Consider the following 22,928-nt stretch of genomic DNA (forward strand, 5'->3'; position numbering starts at 1 on the left):
CTGACCTACTTGAGCTAACACTGTGCAAATGTGGCATTTGGGAAACTGGAGAGGCAGCCGGTTTTTCACCTAAAGAGAAAACTAAAGACAAAGCTAAAGGAAAAGTGCTAAGAGCTAAAGAGAGAACTAAAGACTTAAAGAGCTAAAGACCTGTTAACTGTTTCTACCATCTATCTGCCATTGCAATTTTATGGATGTGCCTTGAACTTTAATAAAAAGGAAGAAAAAGAGGAAACGGAAACAGTTGTCTTGTCGAATCCTTTGAGTGAAGTCCAGTTACCCTAAACCTCCACCAGATGCCACAATCCTTTATTCAAGTTGGGGAAATTGCACAGAAATAACCAAACAAAACTGACACAACTTGACAGTGAAAAACCGTGAGTCCAGGAACTGGAACCGGAAAGAAGTCCAGACGATATTGCTCAGAGCCCTGATGACCAGAGACCAGCCGACTAAGGGACGTGGAAAACCACTGGACCAGGAGCTGGGAGGAAAGTCGGGAGCCTGACTGCTGGAGCCTGGAAAAAGAAACGCGAGTTAAAATCCAACAAGAGAAAAGCAGAAAGAAAGCACTTACCTTGTCACCCGCATGACCTGCAGAGGGGAAGATGTCACAGACCGCTGACGATCTGAAGAAGGACCGGACGGTGGCGAAGAAGGCATTCACCCGCATGGCCAACTCCTTGCTGAGGACCTACCAGGACAAGTCGGTGTCAGACCTGGAAGATGCATTCAACGCTATCACAAAAGCAGCAGAAAGAGTATGAGAGGCCAACGATGATCTGGAAGCCAAACTCCTTGCAGACAAAGAGGAGGAGCTGGGCACTGAAGAGGATGCAGTGTTATCCGAACATCAAAAAGCTGACCTAGAAAAGACTGCTGGTGAGTGCGAAGAAAAAGTGAATGAAATCAAAGGTCTACTCCAAGATGTGCTGTGGTCCAACGCTGCAGAATCTGAGGTGCTCACCGCGCTCCAAGTGGCTGAAGCAGAGAGCAAGCGGGCTGCTGCAGTGGAACTCAACGGTAGGCTGGAGGGCTACGAGTTCCTGCTTGGTCACCTTCAAGACCTCACAAAAGCGGCGAAAGAGTCCTTTGAGCGGTGGAAGTGGTGGACTCCATCTGAACAGAAGCAAGGCATTCAGCACCGATTGAAGGATCTCAATGAGAAAATCCCTGCACTTGTATCCAGGAAAGCTGATTTCATTTGTGTGAAGCTGAAAGAGGAGCAGCGTCAAGTTGGCACCTCTGTCTCCCAAAATGAACTTGTGCCTGTCATCAGACTGAAGCCAACTGCTCTCCCCAGATTCTCTGGCAACAAGCGTGACTTCCACAGTTGGAGGAAGGACTGGAAAGCCCTGCAAAAGCAAGGTGAGCCCTCAGGCTCCAAAGAAGTGAAGAAATTCCAATTGCTGGATAGCTTGGAGGAAAAAATCACCAGGGACCTGAGGCTCACAAGCTACCAGGAAGCAGATGACATCTTCCGCATTCTGGACAACTGCTTCGGGAATCAGACTGCCATTGCCATTGAGATTGTGGAGGAAGTACAGAGAATGCCAGCTGTTAAGAACCACCAACCACGGAAAATAGTGGAGCTGATTCAAACAGTTGAGAAGGCACTGCAGGATTTAAGTGAACTTGGAGACACGGGAGCAATCAAAAATCCACTAGTCACCAAGTCCATTGAAAGTAAGCTCCTTGAAATCCTGAAGGAGTGGCTTGTGCATGCAGCAGATAGCAAGAATGCCGTGGTCCCAAGCAACAGATTCGATAGTCTGTTGGCCTTCCTCAAGGAGCAAGAAGCCATCTACGAGCAGCTTGAACACTTGGAGGAGGAGGAGCCAAAGAGGGAAGGGAGACCTGAACCAAGGCATGCAAGGACCAGGGCCACCAAGTCCAATGATGCACCTGCTGGATGCATCGTCTGCGGCGATGGAAAGCATCGACGAAAGCTGTACTTCTGCAAACAGTTCTGCTGGCTTCAGGGCCCGGAAAAGAACGCCACTGTCAAGAAGCTAGGGGCATGTGAGAGATGTCTCGAACTTCATGATTGCCAAGCATTCTGTAAACCAACTTACCTGTGCAAGCACCCTGACTGCAAGGATGGACGCCGCCCTGAGCACCACTACTACCTGTGCTTCAATGTCACCGTGAGGAATACTGCTGCCCTGAAGAGGAGTGATCACCCCAAAGCAGAAAGGAAGGGATATACTGCTGACCAAGAGGACTTCATCAGCAAGCTCCCTGCAGAATTGGCAAAGCAGTGTCAAGATGTCTTCTCCAGTTCTGCCTCAAGGACACTCAGTGCAGCCACTGAGCATTCAAGCCTCCTCACACAACATGGCCTGCAAGAGCTTCCAGTCATCATGATGTTCCTTGAAGTGACCGCAAATGCTGGACAAAAGATTGGCACTCTGATTGACCTAGCATTGGATACAAACTATATCACTCACAAGGCAGCAGGGAGACTGACCCTTCGGAGTGAGGAGATGACCCTTGTCGTCCACGGTGTTGGGGGCATGAAGTTCCATGTGGAGACAAGGAGGTATCTGCTGAAGATCAGAGTGAAGACCCCAAATGGCACCCTGCAATCACACCAGTTGGTCTGCTATGGACTTGACCATATAGCAGACGTCCACAAGGGTGTAACAGCAACTGCAACGTTTCTTCCCTGATGTACCAATAAGAGAACTTGTAAGACCCAAGGAGATTGACCTTCTGATAAGCCACAGAGAGGGCAAGCTGGCACCACAGCGGATCAGAGTCATTGGAGATCTTGTGCTCTGGGATGGACCATTGAGGAAGACGGTTGGAGGGACCCACCCTGACCTGTTCAAAGATGTTGCTGTGTCAGCCCACACATCAGGCACACACTTTGCCAGGTCAATGAGGACAGCCGCCATCAAGTATGAAGAACTCCCTTCCAAGCTTCCTGAGCAGCAGCCGCTAGTCACCCGGTCTCACCACGAAGTCCAGGAGTCCACAACTTTGACCACCTGCCGAGACTTCCTGGAGTGGTGGAGGTGGGATAGTATCGGCACTGCCTGCAAGCCAAGATGTGGAGGCTGTCGCTGTGGAAACTGTCAGTCAGGCGGCAAAGAAATGACCCTTGCAGAGGAGCGGGAGCTAGAAGTAGTGAGCGGGGGGCTCACATACATCACAAGTGACCACTACAGCAAGGACCCGCACTGGCATGCCAAATACCCCTGGCTAGAAGACCCAGCTTCACTCCCAAACAACAGGGCAGCTGTGGAGGCCACATTCCTCAGAACAGAACGCCATCTTGCCAAGGAGCCCAAATGGAAAGCAGCCTGTGCCTCTCAGGTGCATGACATGGTCTCCCGAGCAGCTGCAGTCAAGTTGTCTGACGACATCATTTCCAGCTGGACCGGGCCAGTGTGGTATGTGAGTCACCTTATAGCACCAAATCCCCACTCCATCACAACCCCAGTAAGGCTCATCTGGAACAGCAGTCAAAAGTTCAGAGGTGTGAGCCTGAACGATATGCTGATGAAGGGCCCAGACGTCCTCAACCCCATTCATGCTGTTTTACTGAGATTCAGAAGTGGAGTGTTTGCTGCTTTAGGTGACATCAAAAAAATGTACAACTCTGTTTGGCTTGAAGACCGTGAAGTACACCTACACAGGTTCCTTTGGCGAGACTCTGAAGACGAGGAGCTAGGAGTGTACGCCATCACAAGGGTGAACATTGGGGACAAGCCGGCAGGATGCATTGCACAGCTTGCTATGCGGGAGACAACCAATCTTCCTCAGTTCATGCACCTCGAACAAGAGCGACGTGTACTCCAGCAAGACAGCTACGTCGATGACCACCTTACCTCGGATAATGACCTCAATCGCCTAAAAGCCACTGACGCCAACGTGGAGCACATCCTTAAGGCTGGAGGATTTCAGCTAAAACCATGGGTGTTCTCTGGGCAAAGTGGGAAGCAAGAGTCTCAGGAAGAACAGGATGACAGAGTAAGAGCCAAAGCTGGAATCATGGTCCTCCCCAATCAGATGGGTGATGATGACAACAAAGCACTCAGCCTCGGTTACATTGTCGAGGAAGACAAGCTTCATGTCATGTCCTCAATCAACTTCTCCAAAAGAAAGAAGATGCGACTTGGTCAGAATCTGCTCCAAGAGGAAGTGCGATCTCAGACTCCAAATCCCCTAACAAGAAGGGAGCTGCTCAGTCAAGTGGCTGGACTGTATGATCCTGGTGGCCTTGTCACTCCTGCAAAGCAGAAAGGAGCCATCCTGGTACGCAGAGCATTCCAGGAAGCCAAAAGTAACAGTCCCTCCACCAAAGAGACATGGGATGCCGCCCTGTCGGATGGCCTGAGGGAAGATGCAATTGCGCTCTTTGAGGAGTATGTCCAGCTCAGCAGTGTCAAGTTCTCCAGAGCCCTAACTCCACCATCTTGTGCAGATGAGCCACTTGCAGTCACATTCTCAGATGGAAGTGAGCATGCATACGGTGCAGTGATGTACCTGAGGTGGAGCTCTGGCCAAGGTCCCATTGTGAGGCTGGTGGAATCAAAAGCAAAGCTGACGCCCTTAGACCAGAAGGGTGACCCGGTGAAGGCAGAAGTCTGTGGAGCCGTCTTTGCCTCCCGTCTGAGAAGGTACTTTGAGACACACTGCAGGATCAAGGTCGAGAAATGGTTCCATTTCGTTGACAGCCAGACTGTCCTGGGTGCAATCCAGAGGGAGAGCTACGGCTGTCAAACCTTCTTTGCAAATCGGATTGGGGAGATCCAAAGCAACTCACAAGTCCAGGACTGGTGGTGGGTCCCTGGGCCTCAGAACATCGCAGACCTGATCACGAGAGGCGGAGGCCCAAAAGACCTGGATGAGGACTCAGAGTGGCAGACTGGTCCAAAGTTCCTGAGCCTACCTGTGAGTGAGTGGCCAATAAAATCCGCAAAGGAAATTGCTGCTGCTGCCAGAGAGGTCATCAACAGGCTGCAGAAGAAAGCTTTTGTGGCTGCACTAACAAGGGCCCAGGCTATGAAGCAAGCTCCAGATCAAGACCATGACCATACTCCAGCTGGTCGTGGGCCATCAGGGTCTGCAATTCAGAGCCTTGTTGATGTAAGGCGATTCAGTGACCTGTCTAAACTTGTGAAAACCATCGCCTGGGTCTGGAGGGCAGCGAAAAGGTTCCTTGGACCAAGCCGAGCCCTCAAAAGGCCAAAGTGGGAGGAGGTCCCATCAAGCGGCATCATTTCTGTCAGGGAAAGAAAAGAAGCAATGACTGACCTTTTCCTTGCTGCACAAGAGGGCGCCAACTTCCCCAGCACCACGATAGAACGGCTTGTGGTCTTCAAAGATCAGAGCACCAGACTCCTTGTCTGTGGAGGAAGAGTGCATAGCTCAAAGAAGATCATGCTGCTGTCCCTCTTTTGCCTTGTGACTCGTGAGTGTCTACATTGCTTGCTCGGGAGTCTCATGGTGAGGGACATGATGGAGTGGCTGGGACCCTACTCAAGATGAGGAGAAAGGCCTGGGTCATTAAAGGGAGAAGGGTCGTACAGAAAGTTGTTGATGCTTGCCTCATCTGTAAAAAAGCAAGAGCAAGATGGTCACGGATTGTGTTTATCTTTGGTTTGACTTCGAAGTAGCGACCTTACCAGTATGTTTACTGCCAAGGTCGAGTGGGAGGTGTAAAGTCAAACCGTTTTTTAATGGTGTTTGTTTACATTTGGGAAACACAGGAAAAATGTGTTTAGAAAACTGGAAAAAAAGTGTGTTTGAAAGTGATATCACTGCAACTCAGCTGATTGGCTGGAACGAGCATTGCTAGTTAGCTGATTATGCAGCTGGGCTCGTTGCAGCTGAGTGTGAGCTGCAAACTGAAGGCTCATAGGTGTGTTAATCAGCTGATTAGTTGTGGGGTGGTGGGAGACTAGTAAGAGTTACTTTAAAACTGTTGTGCTTCTGGCCTACTTGAGCTAACACTGTGCAAATGTGGCATTTGGGAAACTGGAGAGGCAGCCGGTTTTTCACCTAAAGAGAAGACTAAAGACAAAGCTAAAGGAAAAGTGCTAAGAGCTAAAGAGAGAACTAAAGACTTAAAGAGCTAAAGACCTGTTAACTGTTTCTACCATCTATCTGCCATTGCAATTTTATGGATGTGCCTTGAACTTTAATAAAAAGGAAGAAAAAGAGGAAACGGAAACAGTTGTCTTGTCGAATCCTTTGAGTGAAGTCCAGTTACCCTAAACCTCCACCAGATGCCACAATCCTTTATTCAAGTTGGGGAAATTGCACAGAAATAACCAAACAAAACTGACACAACTTGACATATACTGGTTTATATTGTTTGAGTGTTTAGTCTATGTCTAGTTCCTATCTAGAGTGTTTATACTGTTTATATTGTTTTTTTTTTTTCAATTATTCTATTTTTATTTATTGTATTGCCTGTTTGCACCGTGGGTCAGAGAGGACTGATATTTCATCTGTGCTGTATGTCAAGCATGTATAGCATATTTGACAATAAAGTTGACTTGACTTGATTCACACCTACGGTCAATTTAGAGCCACCAATTAGCCTGACCGCATGTCTTTGGACGAAACCGGAGCACCCGGAGGAAACCCACACAGACACAGGGAGAACATGCAAACTCCACACAGAAAGGCCCCCGTCGGCCGCTGGGCTTGAACCCAGAACCTTCTTGCTGTAAGGCGGCAGTGCTAACTACTACACCACCGTGCCGCCTCGGAATAATCATGAGATAAGCAAATATGAGACCATTGAAGCTGAGCGAAGAACATGGCATGCACTAGAGACACAGACCTGCAGGCTTTCACTCTACTATGAGTTATCACTCTAAAAACACAAGAAAGAGCAGTCTTTTTTTCCTAAGTATGAATTAATCTGGATAGTTGGAAAGGTTTTGTGAACTCTCTAATATTAACTGACACTCCTGGAAGCCCCGCCCCATTTTTTTTTGTATGTTGTAGCATATTTCACTGTGCTGGAACTAGTTGGCTCAAACTTGACAATGCTCCTGTGCACAAACCAAGACAAAGGCATGGATTGTGAAGGTTGGAGTGGAAGAGCTCGAGTGTCCTGCATGGAGTCCTGACCTCAACCCCGCTGAACAACTTTAGGATGAATTGGAACACTGACTGCACCCCGGGACTCACCCAACATCAGTGCCTGGCTTCATTAATGCTCTTGTGGCTGAATGAACACGAATCTCCACAGCCACGCTCCAAAAGCTAGTGGAAATCCTTCCCAGAAGAGTGGGGGTTATTATAACAGGGAAGGGACAAAATCTGGAATGGGATTTTTAAAAAGCTTGTATGGGTTTGATGGTCACACAATTGTGTCTACAAACTTTTGGCCATATAGTGTATGACTGTTAATGTTAGATATTTAAGTTATTCCACGAAATCAAGTCTTACATGAGCCGATAGCCGACGAGGCACGTAGTACCGAGTTGGCTATAATCCATGTACGATGAGATTGAGTGGAATAACGTTTTTATTCTATCCACGTTCACTGGATTTTGAGAAAGAGTATTTTTATTTTTTGCAAATTCGATAAATAAAAACTTTATACAAAGCGTCCGACAAAATAATTTCCGCTTAGAATGTAAACAAACCGGTGAAATGACAGGAGCAATTTTGTGAAAATGCTATAATAATCTCATCTCATTATCTCTAGCCTCTTTATCCTGTTCTACAGGGTCGCAGGCAAGCTGGAGCCTATCCCAGCTGACTATGGGCGAAAGGCGGGGTACACCCTGGACAAGTCGCCAGGTCATCACAGGGCTGACACATAGACACAGACAACCATTCACACTCACATTCACACCTACGGTCAATTTAGAGTCACCAGTTAACCTAAGGGTTGTTTTACAATCAGGGTACGCAAGCTAAAAATCACATTTAACACTTATCTTCAATATCAAAAGGCTTGACTAAATAAACTTGGTTGTTTATTGTAGCCCTATGATAGCTCTATTTACCATGCAAAAAAAATTGTGATAACGTTATTTTTGGTGAATGTATGGCAGTATATGTCCTATTTAGCAAAATTACTCGTGTCATTTAGAAAAAGTGCTTTTTTGACCACAGGTAGCTCCAAAAGGGATGCACTTAAATCATTCTTTATACCATAAAACAAATATTTGGTTCCATATCATTGGAAACATAGTTAAGTTTTAATGTTGAATGCCAGTAAGTTTTCAGACTATTTTGATCAAATTAGTATGTAATTGTGTAAAAAAAAATGTCCCCTCCGAGACAGCTAATTTTTCAATATAAAATAACATATCTAAAATGATTATTTTCATCCTAAAATGTGGTCAAGATATTGGGACATAAATATTAGAGACAACTAACACAAAGCTTACAGCCTTATATTTAAAAGCACTATGGAAGTAGTGGATTCTGAATTGTCAAAAAAAAAAATGTCCTCTCTGAGAATCACTTCATTTGTTTCTCCCATCTTATAGCAGATTACACAAAACTACCATACACATGTCAAAAAATTACCTGAAATCTGTTCTTTAACTTGTCCTAGGGCTGAACGATCTATCGTTTTCGACCGAAAATCGCGATCTCAGACAACACGATTTTGGGATCGTCAAAGCCGCGGTTTTTCTCAGTGCTCCTAAACTGACCCATGTTTTGTTTCGTCAATAAATTGTCCTCATTTTTTACACTACAGACAAAAAATTACGTTCAGGAAAGCCTTGCGGCACTCAGTGTGAAAGAATTTTGTGAATATCTCCTTCCGTTTTCGTGTAAATCCCCGTTGTTTGGAGGGAGCACTCTGAGGGAAAAGTGCGCTTTCTCTGTCTCTGAGCGCGCGGGTGGGGGAGGGGCTGCTCGCTCACTCTCACACACACAGGAGGGAGGGGCCCTGCAATAGCGACTGCTACAGCCACTGCATCACTCTTATTTCCCACAGGGGAATTGTTGGCTCTAGTTATAATTTATAATGCTTATGTACATTCTTTTACAAAAGTACAATATTTTGATGCTGCTGAGCCATTGATCAACCTTTTTTTTATGTCTGATATGTTGTAGATGGGAAAAGTAAAAGAAGCAAAAGTTTACTTAAGAAAGATGGCTCTCATTTTATTTTAAGTTATTATAACTTGTTCCTCAGGCACTCAATGTTAATAAACAGGCCTACATTTGAAATCTGTTGACCTCAGTTTTCATTCTTGCATTAGCTTTATGGAATTCATTGTATTAATTAATTTGCACTGAAACTTGATTTAAAGAAAAAAAATCGTGGTTGAAATCGAAATCGCAATATCTGCCAGAAAAATCGCAATTCAATTTTTTCTTAAAATCGTTCAGCCCTAACTTGTCCTTCACTTAAAAACTGGTACAAGAACCAGTTTGAATCAATTTGAATTTTGGACCCCTGTGACACAAACTTTGTACCCTGATTGTAAAACAACCCCTAACCTGCATGTCTTTGGACTGTGGGGGAAACCAGAGCACCCGGAGGAAACCCATGCGGACACGGGGAGAACATGCAAACTCCGCACAGAAAGGCCCTCGCCGGCCGCGGGGCTCGAACCTGGACTTTTTTGCTGCGAGGCGACAGTGTTAACCACTACATCACCGTGCCGCCTGCTATAATAATAATTCTTGAAAATAAAAAGATACGTTCTTACCATCAAATACTTTTATTCCATATTTTGTTGCTTTTTTGTATTTTTTGGGGTTTTGTTTTCGAGTAGAGTTTTTATTTCATCCTCGGTTGGTTCAGCAACATGCTTCACCATTTTTAGTTTTTCTCTACTCACAGTATATGAGCTGATAGCCTAGTAGTTGAGTAGCCAATCAGAGTGCATGATTTCTCATATCCAGAGAATGTGGATAGAATAACTAGCATTACACAGTATGTATATGCTGGTCAGCACAGAGGCATTCGATCAGTTCAGCAGACCAACACTGAAAAAAATTGGTTATGAAAATATTTCAGTGTTTTTTTTTTTTTGTTTTTTTTTGTTTTTTTTTAAATGAGCTACACCAGACAAGCAATGTGTAAATGGACTACCTTGAAAATTTACTGGTTTTTTTTTTCCCTTTTTCTGTTTATGGAGTTTATCTTCTGCTGTGGGAGTATGCATACGGACTAGTTGTTTTTACCTTAGTTAAAACAAAAACTGTTTCACGACGTCAGTATTTTTACCTCCGCCAAGGAGGTTATATTTATGGTGCAATTTGTTTGTTTGACTGTAAGCAGGATTGCGCAAAACCTACCAACCTGATTTGCATGAAACTTAGTGGAAGGGTGTAGCATGGGTCAAGGAAGAACCCATTAAATGTTGGCACACATCCACGAATTTGATTTCTCTTTCACTACTATTGCGATATACGGCACTTGGCTTTGGCGCAAGTCTGCACTTAATGTCAGACATCTTAAAATCCAGTAGATGGCAGTAAAGTTCAACATAGAATTACGTTACGTTACATTACAGGCGTTTAGCAGGCGCTCTTATCCAGAGCGACATATAAGTAGTTCAGCCATTTTTACCTAATCTGCATATCTTTGAAGTGGGAGGAAACCCACACAGACACAGGGAGAACATGCAAACTCTCCACAGAAAGGCCCCCATCGGTCGTGAGGTTCAAATCAGAATCAACATAAAATTCAACAATACATAGCTAATGTAGAAATACGATGACTCCATATCATAAGCCACATTCATGGGTACCGGTAATCGTCTGTGATACAGATGTAGACAAACAATTCTAATAGTTTTTTAAATCTATCCAGACACACAAAATGGTTGCGGTTACAGGTTTGCATATCATCGGGTCAGCTATTGACCTTGACGGATGTCTGCGCTCTCCGGGTGTCCTTCCAGTTAACTTTATTTGTGTAAAAAAGCATCAAACCACGCCTCAGTTAACAGCCGCGTACAGGCTACAAATTACATATCCATCTTCAGTGCTTTTTGGGGTACCCTAAACAAAGAAAGTAAATAAATCAACCAAAAATAAATAAAGTGCAATAAATGGGCAAAAAATAAATGTCTGTCATGTAACACTGTTTAAGGATGTACCAGTTCTTAAAAGGCCTCAAGCCTCAATGCCAGGCATTGCCCGAATGCCCAGTTTGCCCGACCAAGACGCTCGGGCAGATATATTTTAGCAAGTTATGAATGAATGAATTTATTTATTTCGAACATGTATAAAAAAAAATTTATGTAACTATTTGTACATACAAAAGAAAGAAAACGAGAAATAAAAAAATAAATAACATAAAGAGCTAAGACATTACAAAACACCGCACATTGTTCGAAAACAATGTTAGGCCCGTTCAGGCACACCTATGGTCGGCTTCTTTAAGCACAAAAATGATTTTCAAGCAAGTACATTACAACAAACAAGACGTATTAACCAGCATCCTCGCCTCCCCTGTGATCGCCGTTTTTTGTTTTTTTTCTTCCCGATTTGTAATGGTGATTCTGATTGGCTCGCTTCAGGCATGCTTGTGCATTTGTTTTTCATCACTACGAGTGGGCGCTGGTGCCCTCTATGTTTTCCGGGGTTGACTTCAGGACGTCTGCATATATATGGACAGGGGGACAGCGTACGTGGCGCCCACAATTTGCAGAGGCTGCACAGGAAGCTGACGTAGATGAGGAGGACAGGCTGTTTAATTTCCTCCTAAATGCAATGGCAAACTGAATGATAAGACAGTACTGCAGTACAGACTCCTGTTTTGTAATGTTTTTAGTTTTATAGTTCATTTTTGCAATATTGCTAGTCATTGTTATAGGCAAAACAAAGTGTGTTTTGTGTCCTAAACTCTATAGAAAAAGACGTATTACATACTAGTACTGGACATAAGTCTTACATATATGACATTGATTTATGTTTCATGTTTTCGGGGCTTGTCTTGTTCTTCTGTTGCAGAAATAAATGTTGTTTTTAAAAATAAATGTTGTTTTTTAAAAAGCATGTACTTTTGTCTAAATAACTCAATTATACCCCAGGAAAACATATCAGTATTGCCTTGAACCGTGTACTTGAAAACTTGCCGAAATACCACAAAATTTTAGGGCAAAAGGAAATTCAAGGGGCGGCCAAAAATTTTTTGAGGCCATTTAAGGTGTTAACTTTTAACGTTAAAGTGCATATTCTGGACCAATTTCGTGTTTTTTTGTTTTTTTTTTTAATTTATTTATATGAAAGTATGTCCCTTTACACACTCATCCAGAAGGGTAATTTTGCACAAGACCATCTGTCTACAGCAGAAAAAAAATAAAATAACAAAACGCATCTGGAAAAATCCCAAGGGAGTCTGGAGCGACGTTATCTGCGGAAGCGCCAGCAGGCTGCGCGAGCTTGCACAGTTTCAGTGCACAGCCTGTGTAGACCAAGCGCTCCCATTTCCCTCTCATTGTCCGGTCTTTTGGAAAACGATGAGTACTAATCCCATCATGATTGGTGTTGCTACACCCTCCTACGATACATCTGTTAACCATTTTAATAATTACGTGATAATGTTGAAGAAATTTGCAGAAAACCACCAGGTCGTTTTCTCATAAACAAACCAGCGCTGATGTAGGATTCAGAGGGAGGCGTCTCGCACGCGACGTCACGAAAATCAGTGTTTGCCAGGAAATCCAAATGCCAAGTTTTTTCAGAGGCGGACCAGTTCGCCTCAAATGGCTTGATTTCAACTGAATTTTTCTGGTATTGCGCAAGGTAAAAAAAATTGCGCAAAATGTGACAGATATTTGACCAAAGTTTAATATAAAATAGAAGAATTACATTGATCTTGCTCCTGAATTTACCCGTGATATGCACTTTAAGGCCTGGGCCTGTGTGTGGACACATCTGGGGCTCAGCTGAAATCACTGATTTAACTAAGGGGGGGGGTAGAAACTCCTTATAGCTTATAAGATAAAATCTTAAGTGGTGATGGACTGAGGATGTGATGTCTACAGCACCATCTGGTAGGTTTTAACAACACATTCAACTCTGGCCTCAATAGCAAAACAAGTCTAATACCCCTTTTCCACCAAATGAGTTCCAGGGCTGGTTTGGGGCCAGTGCTGGTGCTGGTTCACAACTCGTTCAACTCGTGAGCCAGCTGAGAACCAGTTTGCTTTTCCATAGCTCGCGGTGCTAAGAGAAGCCACGTCATTACGTCGCTGTATACGTCAGTTACGTTGCTGTATACGTCAGTTACGTCGCTACGTTTGCATAAACCTTGGCACGAATATCGAAGCAAAAACAACCCGGAAGAAGCAGCAGCAGCAACAACAACAGTAATAATAATGGATGACTTCGCGTTTGTACAGCTGCTGCTTCTCATCGTTTAAAAATGGCGATCTTTCGCGGTCTTGTTATTGTTGTTGGTCTTAACAACTCCGCCCCCCCCCGCTGACGTAAGCGGTTCTTTCCTCTGGCCCAGCAAAGAGCTGGTGCTAGCCTGGAACCGGTTTTTCTGGCCCCAGAGCCAGTTCTTTGTCAGTGGAAACAGAAAACCCGGTTCCAAACTAAGCACTGGCCCCGAACCAGCCCTGGAACTGCTTTGGTGGAAAAGGGGCATAAGTGGAATCTCATGCACACCTAACCACTTCATGCAAAGTGAATTCAAAGTGTTAATGACCAATTAATGCAAAAGAAAATAAAAGAGAGACTTTTTCCAGGTTTGTGCACTTGACTCTAGAATTGACTAATCTGATATATTTTCACTAACAATTAAAATACATTTAGCTGCTTTTTTCCTCTACTCCCCCCACCTCTCTCTCTCTCACTCACTCACTCACTCTCTCTCACACACACACACACACACACACACACACACACACACACACACACACACACACACAGAGCAGACTACCTAAACCAAATCCCCACAGCGGCGATTAGTGAAAGTATTATTTGATTAATCTATACAAACCCATAATACATGTACCATCTTGGACACTTTTTCGAGTCTTGTTATTATCCCTGCTTTCCATTCGGGCCGAGTGTCAGGATCGGCAGTGTTTATGCTTCCAAAATAAATTGTTTCCTGTTTGGAAGGGAGAAAAAGGACAGCTGTTTTCTCACTTCCCTTATCTTTAGAGTAAAAATCGATGGAGTTTTGAAAGAATCACACGATACTGTTCATCTGGTGAGAATTCCATTTACAAAAATGTTTCTCTGATGAGATTTTTTTTTTTTTTTGCACATGCATAACTGAGGTACACTTGTGTTCAAAATAATAGCAGTCCAACACGACTAACCAGATCAATCACTGTTTTTGGTGGAAATTATATTACTACATGGCAAATAATTTACCAGTAGGTGTAGTAGAGTCATAGAAGACCAACAGACCCAACATTCATGATATGCATGCTCCTGAGTCTGTGTAATCGAATAATTAAGTGAAAGGGACGTGTTCAAAATAATAGCAGTGTGGAGTTTAATTAGTGAGATCATTCATTCTGTGAAAAAACAGATGTCAGTCAAGTGGCCCTAATTTAAGGATGAAGCCAGCACATGTTGTACATCCATTTCTCTCTGAAAACCTGAGAAACATGGGTCGTTCCAGACATTGTTCAGAAGAACAGCGTGCTTTGATTAAAACGTTGATTGGAGGGGAAAAACGTATACTGTAAAGAAGTGCAGAAAATGATGGGCTGCTCAGCTAAAATGATCTCCAGTGCTTTAAAATGGACAGCAAAGCCAGAGAGACGTGGAAGAAAACAGAAGACTACCATTCGAATGGATCGAAGAATAGCCAGAATGGCAAAGACTCAGCCAATGATCAGCTCCAGGGTGATCAAAGACGGTCTGAAGTTACCTGTGAGTACTGTGACAATTAGAAGATGCCTGTGTGAAGTTAATCTATCGGCAAGAAGCCCCCGCAAAGTTCCACTGTTAAAAAAAAAGACGTGCTGAAGAGGATACAATTTGCCAAAGAACACATCGACTGGCCTAAAGAGAAATGGAAAAACATTTTGTGGACTGATGAAAGTAAAATTGTTCTTTTTGGGTCCAAGAGCCGCAGACAGTTTTTCAGACGACCCCCAAACACTGAATTCAAGCCACAGTACACTCTGAAGACAGTGAAGCATGGTGGTGCAAGCATCATGATATGGGGATGTTTCTCTTACTATGATGTTGGGCCCATTTATCGCATACCAGGGATCATGGATCAGTTTGCATATATCAGAATACTTGAGGAGGTCATGTTGCCTTATGCTGAAGAGGAAATGCCCTTGAAATGGGTGTTTCAACAAGACAACGACCCCAAACACACCAGTAAGCGAGCAGCATCAGGGTTCAAGACCAACAAAATGAAAGTTATGGAGTGGCCAGCCCAATCCCCGGACCTTAATCCGATAGAAAACTTGTGGGGTGACATCAAAAATGCTGTTTCTGAGGCAAAACCAAGAAATGCAGAGGAACTGTGGAATGTTGTCAAATCATCCTGGGCTGGAATACCTGTTCACAGGTGCCAGAAGTTCTCAGAAACCGTGGTTATACAACTAAATATTAGTTTAGTGATTCACAGGAATACTAAATCCTTAAGATTTTTTTCAGTTTATACAGTAAATATTTGGAGTTTGTAATGAAAAATGCAGACACTGCTATTTTTTTGAACAGCCCAATGTTCATTTTTCTTCATTTTCTGTAAAGTAATTAAAATATTCATACATTTTTCTTCATGTTTTGATGTAGAATATAATGTGCAGTGTTCCCAATGCATGGAAATAAAAACTATTATAAGGATTTTGAGCTTTACTCACGTTTTTAAACACACTGCTATTATTTTGAACACAACTGTATATGCCTTTTTAAGTCAGAATTGCAGGTTTTAGTGTGTGGTTGAGTTTTGTTGACCAAACGTGGCACACACGGTCGAGGCTGAAGATCAGAAGTTAAGTGTCAGAGAGTGCATTTCTCACACACGCGCTCACTCTTCTTATCAAGTTTCATGTTGTCCCACCCTGTCGCACTGCAGCTGCAAGTGTCTTCCTGACTGCACAGATAGCCTTTGCACTGCTTCAGTGTTAGCGTGGGTAACATTAGTCTTCAGGCTGACTTTAGAAGAAGGAATAGGAGCTGGTCACTGCCAGCATTGTAGGAATTTGGCATTAGAGTGTGTAAGGTTAGTACAGGACTGGAGTATTTGCTGAGTATACACACACAGGGTCTGTACAGATGGCATTTGTCTAGCGTGCTGATTGGTGTACATGGGTTGTGCTGTTACTAAGTGCTAATAAATGAAATTTTCAGCTGAGTGATGGCGAGAGTGCGATTATCTAATCACCGATCAGGCCCGTACGTGTGGACGGAGCAGCTGTGGGACGGAATGTTATATCATTGGCTGTTCAGGTTTCAGGGACAGGTGTCCAGGCTGCAGGATGTGCCAGCACACAGCAGCATTCACTGTGTATGGCTCAAAGATGCTGGCAATTATCCTGACTCAGTGTCTTGTACGCTTCAGGTTAATTTTAAATCATCATAGGTCCTGTTTACACTTGGCCTTTTAAATGCGTCTTGGGCGATTGGATCACAAGTAGACAGCTGAGACGCTGTCGGGGCATTCAGATTTCTTTAAGAAGTGACGTTTTGCCATAAACAACATTTGCGTCATGAAAAAAGTTTAGAAAACGTGTCGATAGGTTTGTTATGACAGGTATACATTGTGTGATTTTGGGCTGTCTCCGACAAAAGATGACAAATGTGAAAGAAATGTTGCAATACATTTGGTCGTGGCTCCAAAACAGTGGTAGCCACAGCTTTGCACACTATTGGCATTATCTTAACCAGCTTCATGAGGTAGTCACCTGGAATGCTTTTCAGTTAACGGGTGTGCCTCGTCAAAATTAATGCGTTTGAGCTCAAATAGTAAATAATAAAAATACAGTAAATAGCCCTATTCCACAGCTGTAGTAATCCATATTATGTCAAGAACCGCTCGACTAAGTAAAGAGAAACGACATCCATCATTACTTTAAGGCATGAAGGTCAGTCAATCTGGAAAATTGCAAGACCTTTGAATGGCTCTTCAAGTGTGTAGGTGTGATCAAACTTTTGACTGGTACTGTACATCTGCCAACCAACCAATAGGAATGCAGCATGAAATGATGCACTGGTCAACACGACGCTGGCATTAAACCAACAAGTGCTCCTTGATTCTTGCTTAGCTTCATTGTTTACCACTACAGCAGCGCAGATGGATGATGCACATTGATGACGTTTTATTCTTGTCCATTGACTTGCATCGTGGCCTACAATTCAGTAGGTGTTATCGTCGTACAGTCTACATACATCAAACTTGAAATTGTACCCAAGTTTATTAGAGCCATATTAGATCACACAGTATGGCTTGCAAAAACCTTAGATGATTGCTGAAATCTCAGTCTGTAGGTGACATTAGATGACTAAAATTAGAACATGGGGTTTTAAGCATTAAAATGTATTCAGGGTGGGCAAGTGATAAATTCATCAGCAAGCCCACCAAGCATGTGAAAGCTCCAGCGTGCTGCCCTGTCACGTTTTGGTTGCTCGGAAATAATAGTGCCTAACGTAATGTTATAATGTATGACAAGTTAGTTAATGTGGGTTAATGCAGACTAAGAGAAACAAACGAGAATATGAACCCCCAGGAGAGGAGATGGCTCTCATACCCAGGTATTGCTGGGTTTCAGTCACATGACTTTCCTTAGCGGTTTTACCAGAAGTGAAATAAGCTGCTGGTCTAAACGGCTGCTGTAGTATAAACAACTAGCGATTAACTTATCAGAGTATGCTCATAATCTAGAAGCCACTGCTGGCTTTAGATATATTCAAAAGATTGCTATGTGCAATGGAATCGACCCCTACAGTCTGGGAAAGAAGGATTTGTCATACGATCTCGAAAACTACCCTTCAGTCGAGTTCCCCGACATCTCGAACTATCTGGTGTTGCAGACGGCCTTCTACACCGCAAAACAGATGAAAGTGTGGAAGAGTATGGAGGCTTACAACTTTTTTGTATGTGGCTGGGTAAAGGACCTCGGGATCAAATCGCTGCGGAATGAATCCTGTATTGTTTTTGCCCGTGTAAGTATGAGGGTTTTTTTGTTTGTTTTTAAAGTTTTTCGTTCGCGTCTTTACAACGAAGTGCTACAAGTTGAAGTGTAAACAAACAACAGTTTGCTTGATTCTCACTTGTGTTGGCTCTTATCTCTCAGGTAACTCATTCACAAAGATCATCAGAAACCCCTTTAAAGACCTGGATCTTAGTTAAACAAGACGGAGAAGTGATCACGGCGCATTGTAACTGTACGGCTGGGTAGGAATTTTGTCACAACCTTCATGCATATGGACTTTGTGAGGAGTAAACAAAGAAACAGCTGGGGACTTCAGCACTTCATGACCAAACAAAGTACCGTAAAATAACGACACACAGCAAGAAAAGTACTTGGAAAACGCTAAGGACAGCTGAGGGGGAGATACAAACCTTTCACCAAGTGATCACTGCAAACTCGAGCATGCTTCGATTCCGCTCCCTTCGATTTCAGTGAGGGGTTCAAAAGCCACCTTTCTCGATGTGTTTTTGTGAAATCCTGTGTTCGTTCACCCTTTTTTATTAGTTCACGGGGAACCCTGAAGAAACTTTTATCAGTTTCACGGTTTGCTCGATTTGAACAACCTAAAACAATGTAAGCATAAGGCATTTTTCATGCAAGTAATGCACCTTCTCCGTACAAACGCTTTGTCAACTGGGCTTTGGTAGACCACCAGCTAAAGTTTTGAATAACTAATGAGGCGGATGTGATGTCACATGAAACCCAGCAATTAGACTCTTCTTAAAAAGTTTCTAATGTGACACATCATGTTTATGCCCTTGCCTTCAATTTTCATCAATATTCATTTTGTTTTAATCAAATTATGCCAGTGATGTGATGGCAATGTGGCTTTAGCTACAACAGCAAATACCAACACTAAACAGCAATTTGCAGGAGGTAATGGCATGAAAGGAATGATAGTGTAAAGAGTGCAGCTAAGAGAAATCAGAGCTGCGTAAAAAGCGAGAGGCAGAGAGCAGAAATGAAACTGAACGGGGCGGGAGCTAGGTTAGAGCAGTCAACGTAAGTTGGCATTTAGAGCGAGGGCACACAATTTTACCTTTCCATCCTTGCTTTAAAATTGTGATTTTCGGCATACACAAATAATGATGGCACAAAATCTGGACTGCTTGAGTCAAGCGAGACCTCTCCTACAAACAAAATTGCATGCAAAGCTAAGTTAACATGCTAACAATATTCATTACATTGTGTAACTATGACCCAGCTAATCAGACAAACGTTACCAAAGTATTTTGCTACATCAATAAACGAAGACTAGAAAGAATAAAAAAGAAAGATTTAATAAATAGCCTGATCTTACCTGTGATGAAGTGGGCGCTGCAAACCCGCGCATTTTTGATGGTGCTTTCATCCCAGTCTACACGTTTGATGGCTTGTAGTCATGGACGTCGGCGATTTTTTTTTTTTTTTTTGGAATGGGCGAGATCCTGCTGGAATTCTGAACATTTTAACCCCATCACTGCTACGATTCTGACACCCGACAACACAACAACTAGCCATTTCTGAGTCTTTTTTGGGTCCAGGCTGTGCGCGCAATTTCCGCTTACGTATGAATGACGTTTACTGCGAAGGGGTCTATACAAACAATATGAAAAGGTTTGCAGCTGTCAGTAGGGAGAAGGGTTTTATCTTAATCTGGTTGTGAGTGAGAGAAGAAAAAAAACCAATGGAATCTGCTTGTCTGCTGGACAACTACACACAAAAACCTTTTGTGCTCAAACATGTAGATGATGAATTCAAACACTTTTTTTGCGTTGGGGAATTTGTTTGAACTGCCCTGGTTGGTGCGCAGGATGTGACTGAGGATTTTCTAGGGAACTGTGACTGCTTCACACTTTCTATTTCATCTGTAGTCTGATGTGAACAAGGTGTGGTGTTTTTGCATTGTTGGCTCAGTGAATTTAAAGAGACTGTTTGTTTGCACATCTGTGTGTAGACATGGTGTGTGTTATCTCGAGCAAGGAGGTGGTTCCCCTGTGCCGGTCTCCATGGCAACTGGATATGTATAGTGCCAAAATGTAAAGGCTTGTTTAACCAGTTACTATACTCGGAAGTTTTCTCTCTTTCTCTCTCTCCACAGTGATGTGCTGGCTCTGCCCATCTTTAAGCAGGAGGACGGGAACTCCTCAGTTGAGTCTGAGAGTAAGAATCCCCCGTTTCAGTATGTGCTGTGTGCTGCTACCTCCCCAGCTGTTAAACTGCAGGAGGAGACTCTCACCTACCTAAACCAAGGTACTTAAACTCAGCCTGTGTTCCATAAACACTAATTTTGTGATGCATGCTCACTGATCTCCATCTTCTCCTTTCTTTTATGTTATGCATTCAGGCCAGTCTTACGAGATCCGTCTGCTAGATAACAGGAAGAGGGGGGAAATGCCAGAACTCAACAACAAGTCTGTGAAGGTGTGTGCGCGCGCACGCAAGCCTGTTTTTCTTTGTCTTACTTAAAGCCACTTCAGTTTCTGTGGTTGCAGCCAAGCAGGCACTTAGCATCAGCAAAATCCTTGTAATTACCCGGTGTAGCATAGTACTATCAAATTCCCACCCAGCTCAAACCTGCCAGCAGGAAACGGTCAAAGAAAATTCTCTCGACTGAAGTCAAATGTTCTTATCTCGTTCGTTACTTAAGCTATACTTGAATATGAACAGCTGTGTCCCTGCTCATTCATGCAGTTATTAACTCAGCCAGACTCATCTGGCAGCAGTGCATAAAGTCAGATACATATCAAGAGCTTCATGTTCACATCAAGCATCAGAATGGGGAAACAGTGTGATTTCAGTGATGTAAAACCGTGGCGTGGTCGTTGGTGCAAGACGGGCTGAGAGTTTAAGAAGCTGCTGATTTTCACACAGTAACATTTACAGTTTAGTGTTTACACAGAATGGTGCAAAAAACAACAAAACTTGGCATAAAACTGGATTGTTCTTTGTGTCCATGCAGAACACAATGCTGACACGTGACGGGATGATAACTGTAGGGTGCGTCGGGCCGAATCTGTGTGTCGCGTGTTGGACGGACGTGATGAAACCGTGGGACAATTTGACTAACCTGCACAATTGTTGGACTCGCCCTAAACACTCTCATTTAATTAATGGCTAATTCTCACCCACTGGAGCGGAAAGGCAGCGTTCTCCTATGACACGACAGCTACCGTCTACTTGCTTCCTTAGAAACATGTAAACACGTTTTTCAAACTAAGGTGGGGTTTAAATTAGACCGTATCAGCGGATCATCAGATTAACGTTTTTAAAACGATTAGCGTGCACACAGCAACGCCAATACACGATTCGCGTGCACACAGCAACGCCAATACACGGATACGCTCGGCTCCGCAGGCATCCTGCGCTCCAAATCACTCCGCCCTGAACAGCGAGTGCCCTCTGGAGGGTGCGCACTCCGGCCCTGCGCAGCTCACAGAGCGTGCGAGTGAAGTGCACGAGCAGTGATTCGGGACTGAGCCGCTGTGTGTGTGATTCCAGTGCATATTGGGCATGCGCGTCACTTACCACTTGCAAGTGGAAGGATGGCAAGCCTAAAGACAATCATAACTACACAATGGGCAGTATTTGCATCAGTATTTGCAGTATTTTCATACTTTTATACTCTTTAATGAAAGGTGATACAAGGCGGAAGTCCGTGCTGTTTTTCAGCAGTCGCGTCACATGACCAACGCCAGCGAATCAGGAAGGTGGATGTCACAGTGACGTTGTCCAATGACGACGCCAGCTAGAGCTCAGCACAGCGTATCCACGTATTCTCAATGTTTACACAGCACTGGACCAGACACGATCTGGATTGAATACGTGGACCCTGGCGGATTCCCGTTTCCCGGCGTTTTAATGTAAACGGACAGTGCATCCGCGAAGAAAACGAGACAGATACGGTCTAATGTAAACTTGGCCTAACACTCCGAGGAAAGTGCTATCTGCATACATGAGTTCACAGACATTCATGATTGGCTAGTGTCACTGTGAGTGAAAGAGGAGATGGAGTATGCCACTCCTCCCTTCCTGAGAGCACGGCCAATTTTGTTCTCTTGGACTTCTGCCTGTGGATAGCTGTGGCATTACTGGAATTCGAATTCACAATCTTTGGATGATAGTGCAAACGCTTTTCTCTTGTGCCACATTGGAAAGCGAGACACCAAAATACGTCCACAGAAACTCTAGGTGAGTTGCAGTGGGCTAAAACTGAGCAGAGACTGGTGGCATCCTTACCTGACAGGACTGCTGTTATTAAGGCGAGGGGAGGTGTCACTGAGAGAGAGCTGGGCGATTAAATCGATTTTATCGATTCATTCGAATTTACAGTTAAGGACTATGTGTTTTTATGAAAAATCGGTTTTCTCTCAGTTTTAACTTTCGCCACCGACGCTCCCCTCTGCGCATGTGCAGAACGGATCAGGCACCGACACTATAGCCCTCCTCCCGCGCGCTTGCCATAGACACACACAAACAACATGGCAGCGATTGGGGGGAAAGCCGCAACTTGTGCCCAAGAAAGAAGTAACTTTCTCCGTGATCTGGAATTGGTTCAGTTTTGCAGCGTCGGACGCAGACCAAACAAGTCCTCGTTGTAAGGTGTGTTTGAAAACGGTTGCTTCCAAAGGAAGCAGTACGCCGAATTTATTCCAACACCTTAAACAGAAGCCTGCAGCAGAGTGGGAGAAGTGCTGCTCCCAGCGGAATGAAAACAGCCGCAGCACTAGCACACCATCCAAAGTAAAGCAAGCAGCCGTCCTTGACACGTTTTCAAACTGTGTGCCTTATGATCAGAATGGGGCACAGTGGAAGGCAATCACAGATGCTATTGCGATGTTATCTCATCTACAAGCTTGTTTTTTTGGCTTCTTTTTG

At 43.9% G+C, this 22,928-nt stretch overlaps 1 protein-coding gene across 1 annotated transcript in view; it reads left to right on the top strand.

The window, feature by feature from the left end:
* Positions 1-22,928, top strand: part of ubp1 (upstream binding protein 1) — a 62,694-nt gene that overhangs the window by 14,824 nt on the left and 24,942 nt on the right. The window contains exons 2-3 of the mRNA XM_060942907.1: positions 20,152-20,303; positions 20,398-20,474. Of these exons, the coding sequence (XP_060798890.1) occupies positions 20,152-20,303; positions 20,398-20,474 (229 nt within the window). The remainder of the gene's footprint in view (positions 1-20,151; positions 20,304-20,397; positions 20,475-22,928) is intronic.

Source organism: Neoarius graeffei, chromosome 16 (assembly GCF_027579695.1).
Source record: "Neoarius graeffei isolate fNeoGra1 chromosome 16, fNeoGra1.pri, whole genome shotgun sequence".
Taxonomy (NCBI): Eukaryota; Metazoa; Chordata; class Actinopteri; order Siluriformes; family Ariidae; genus Neoarius; species Neoarius graeffei.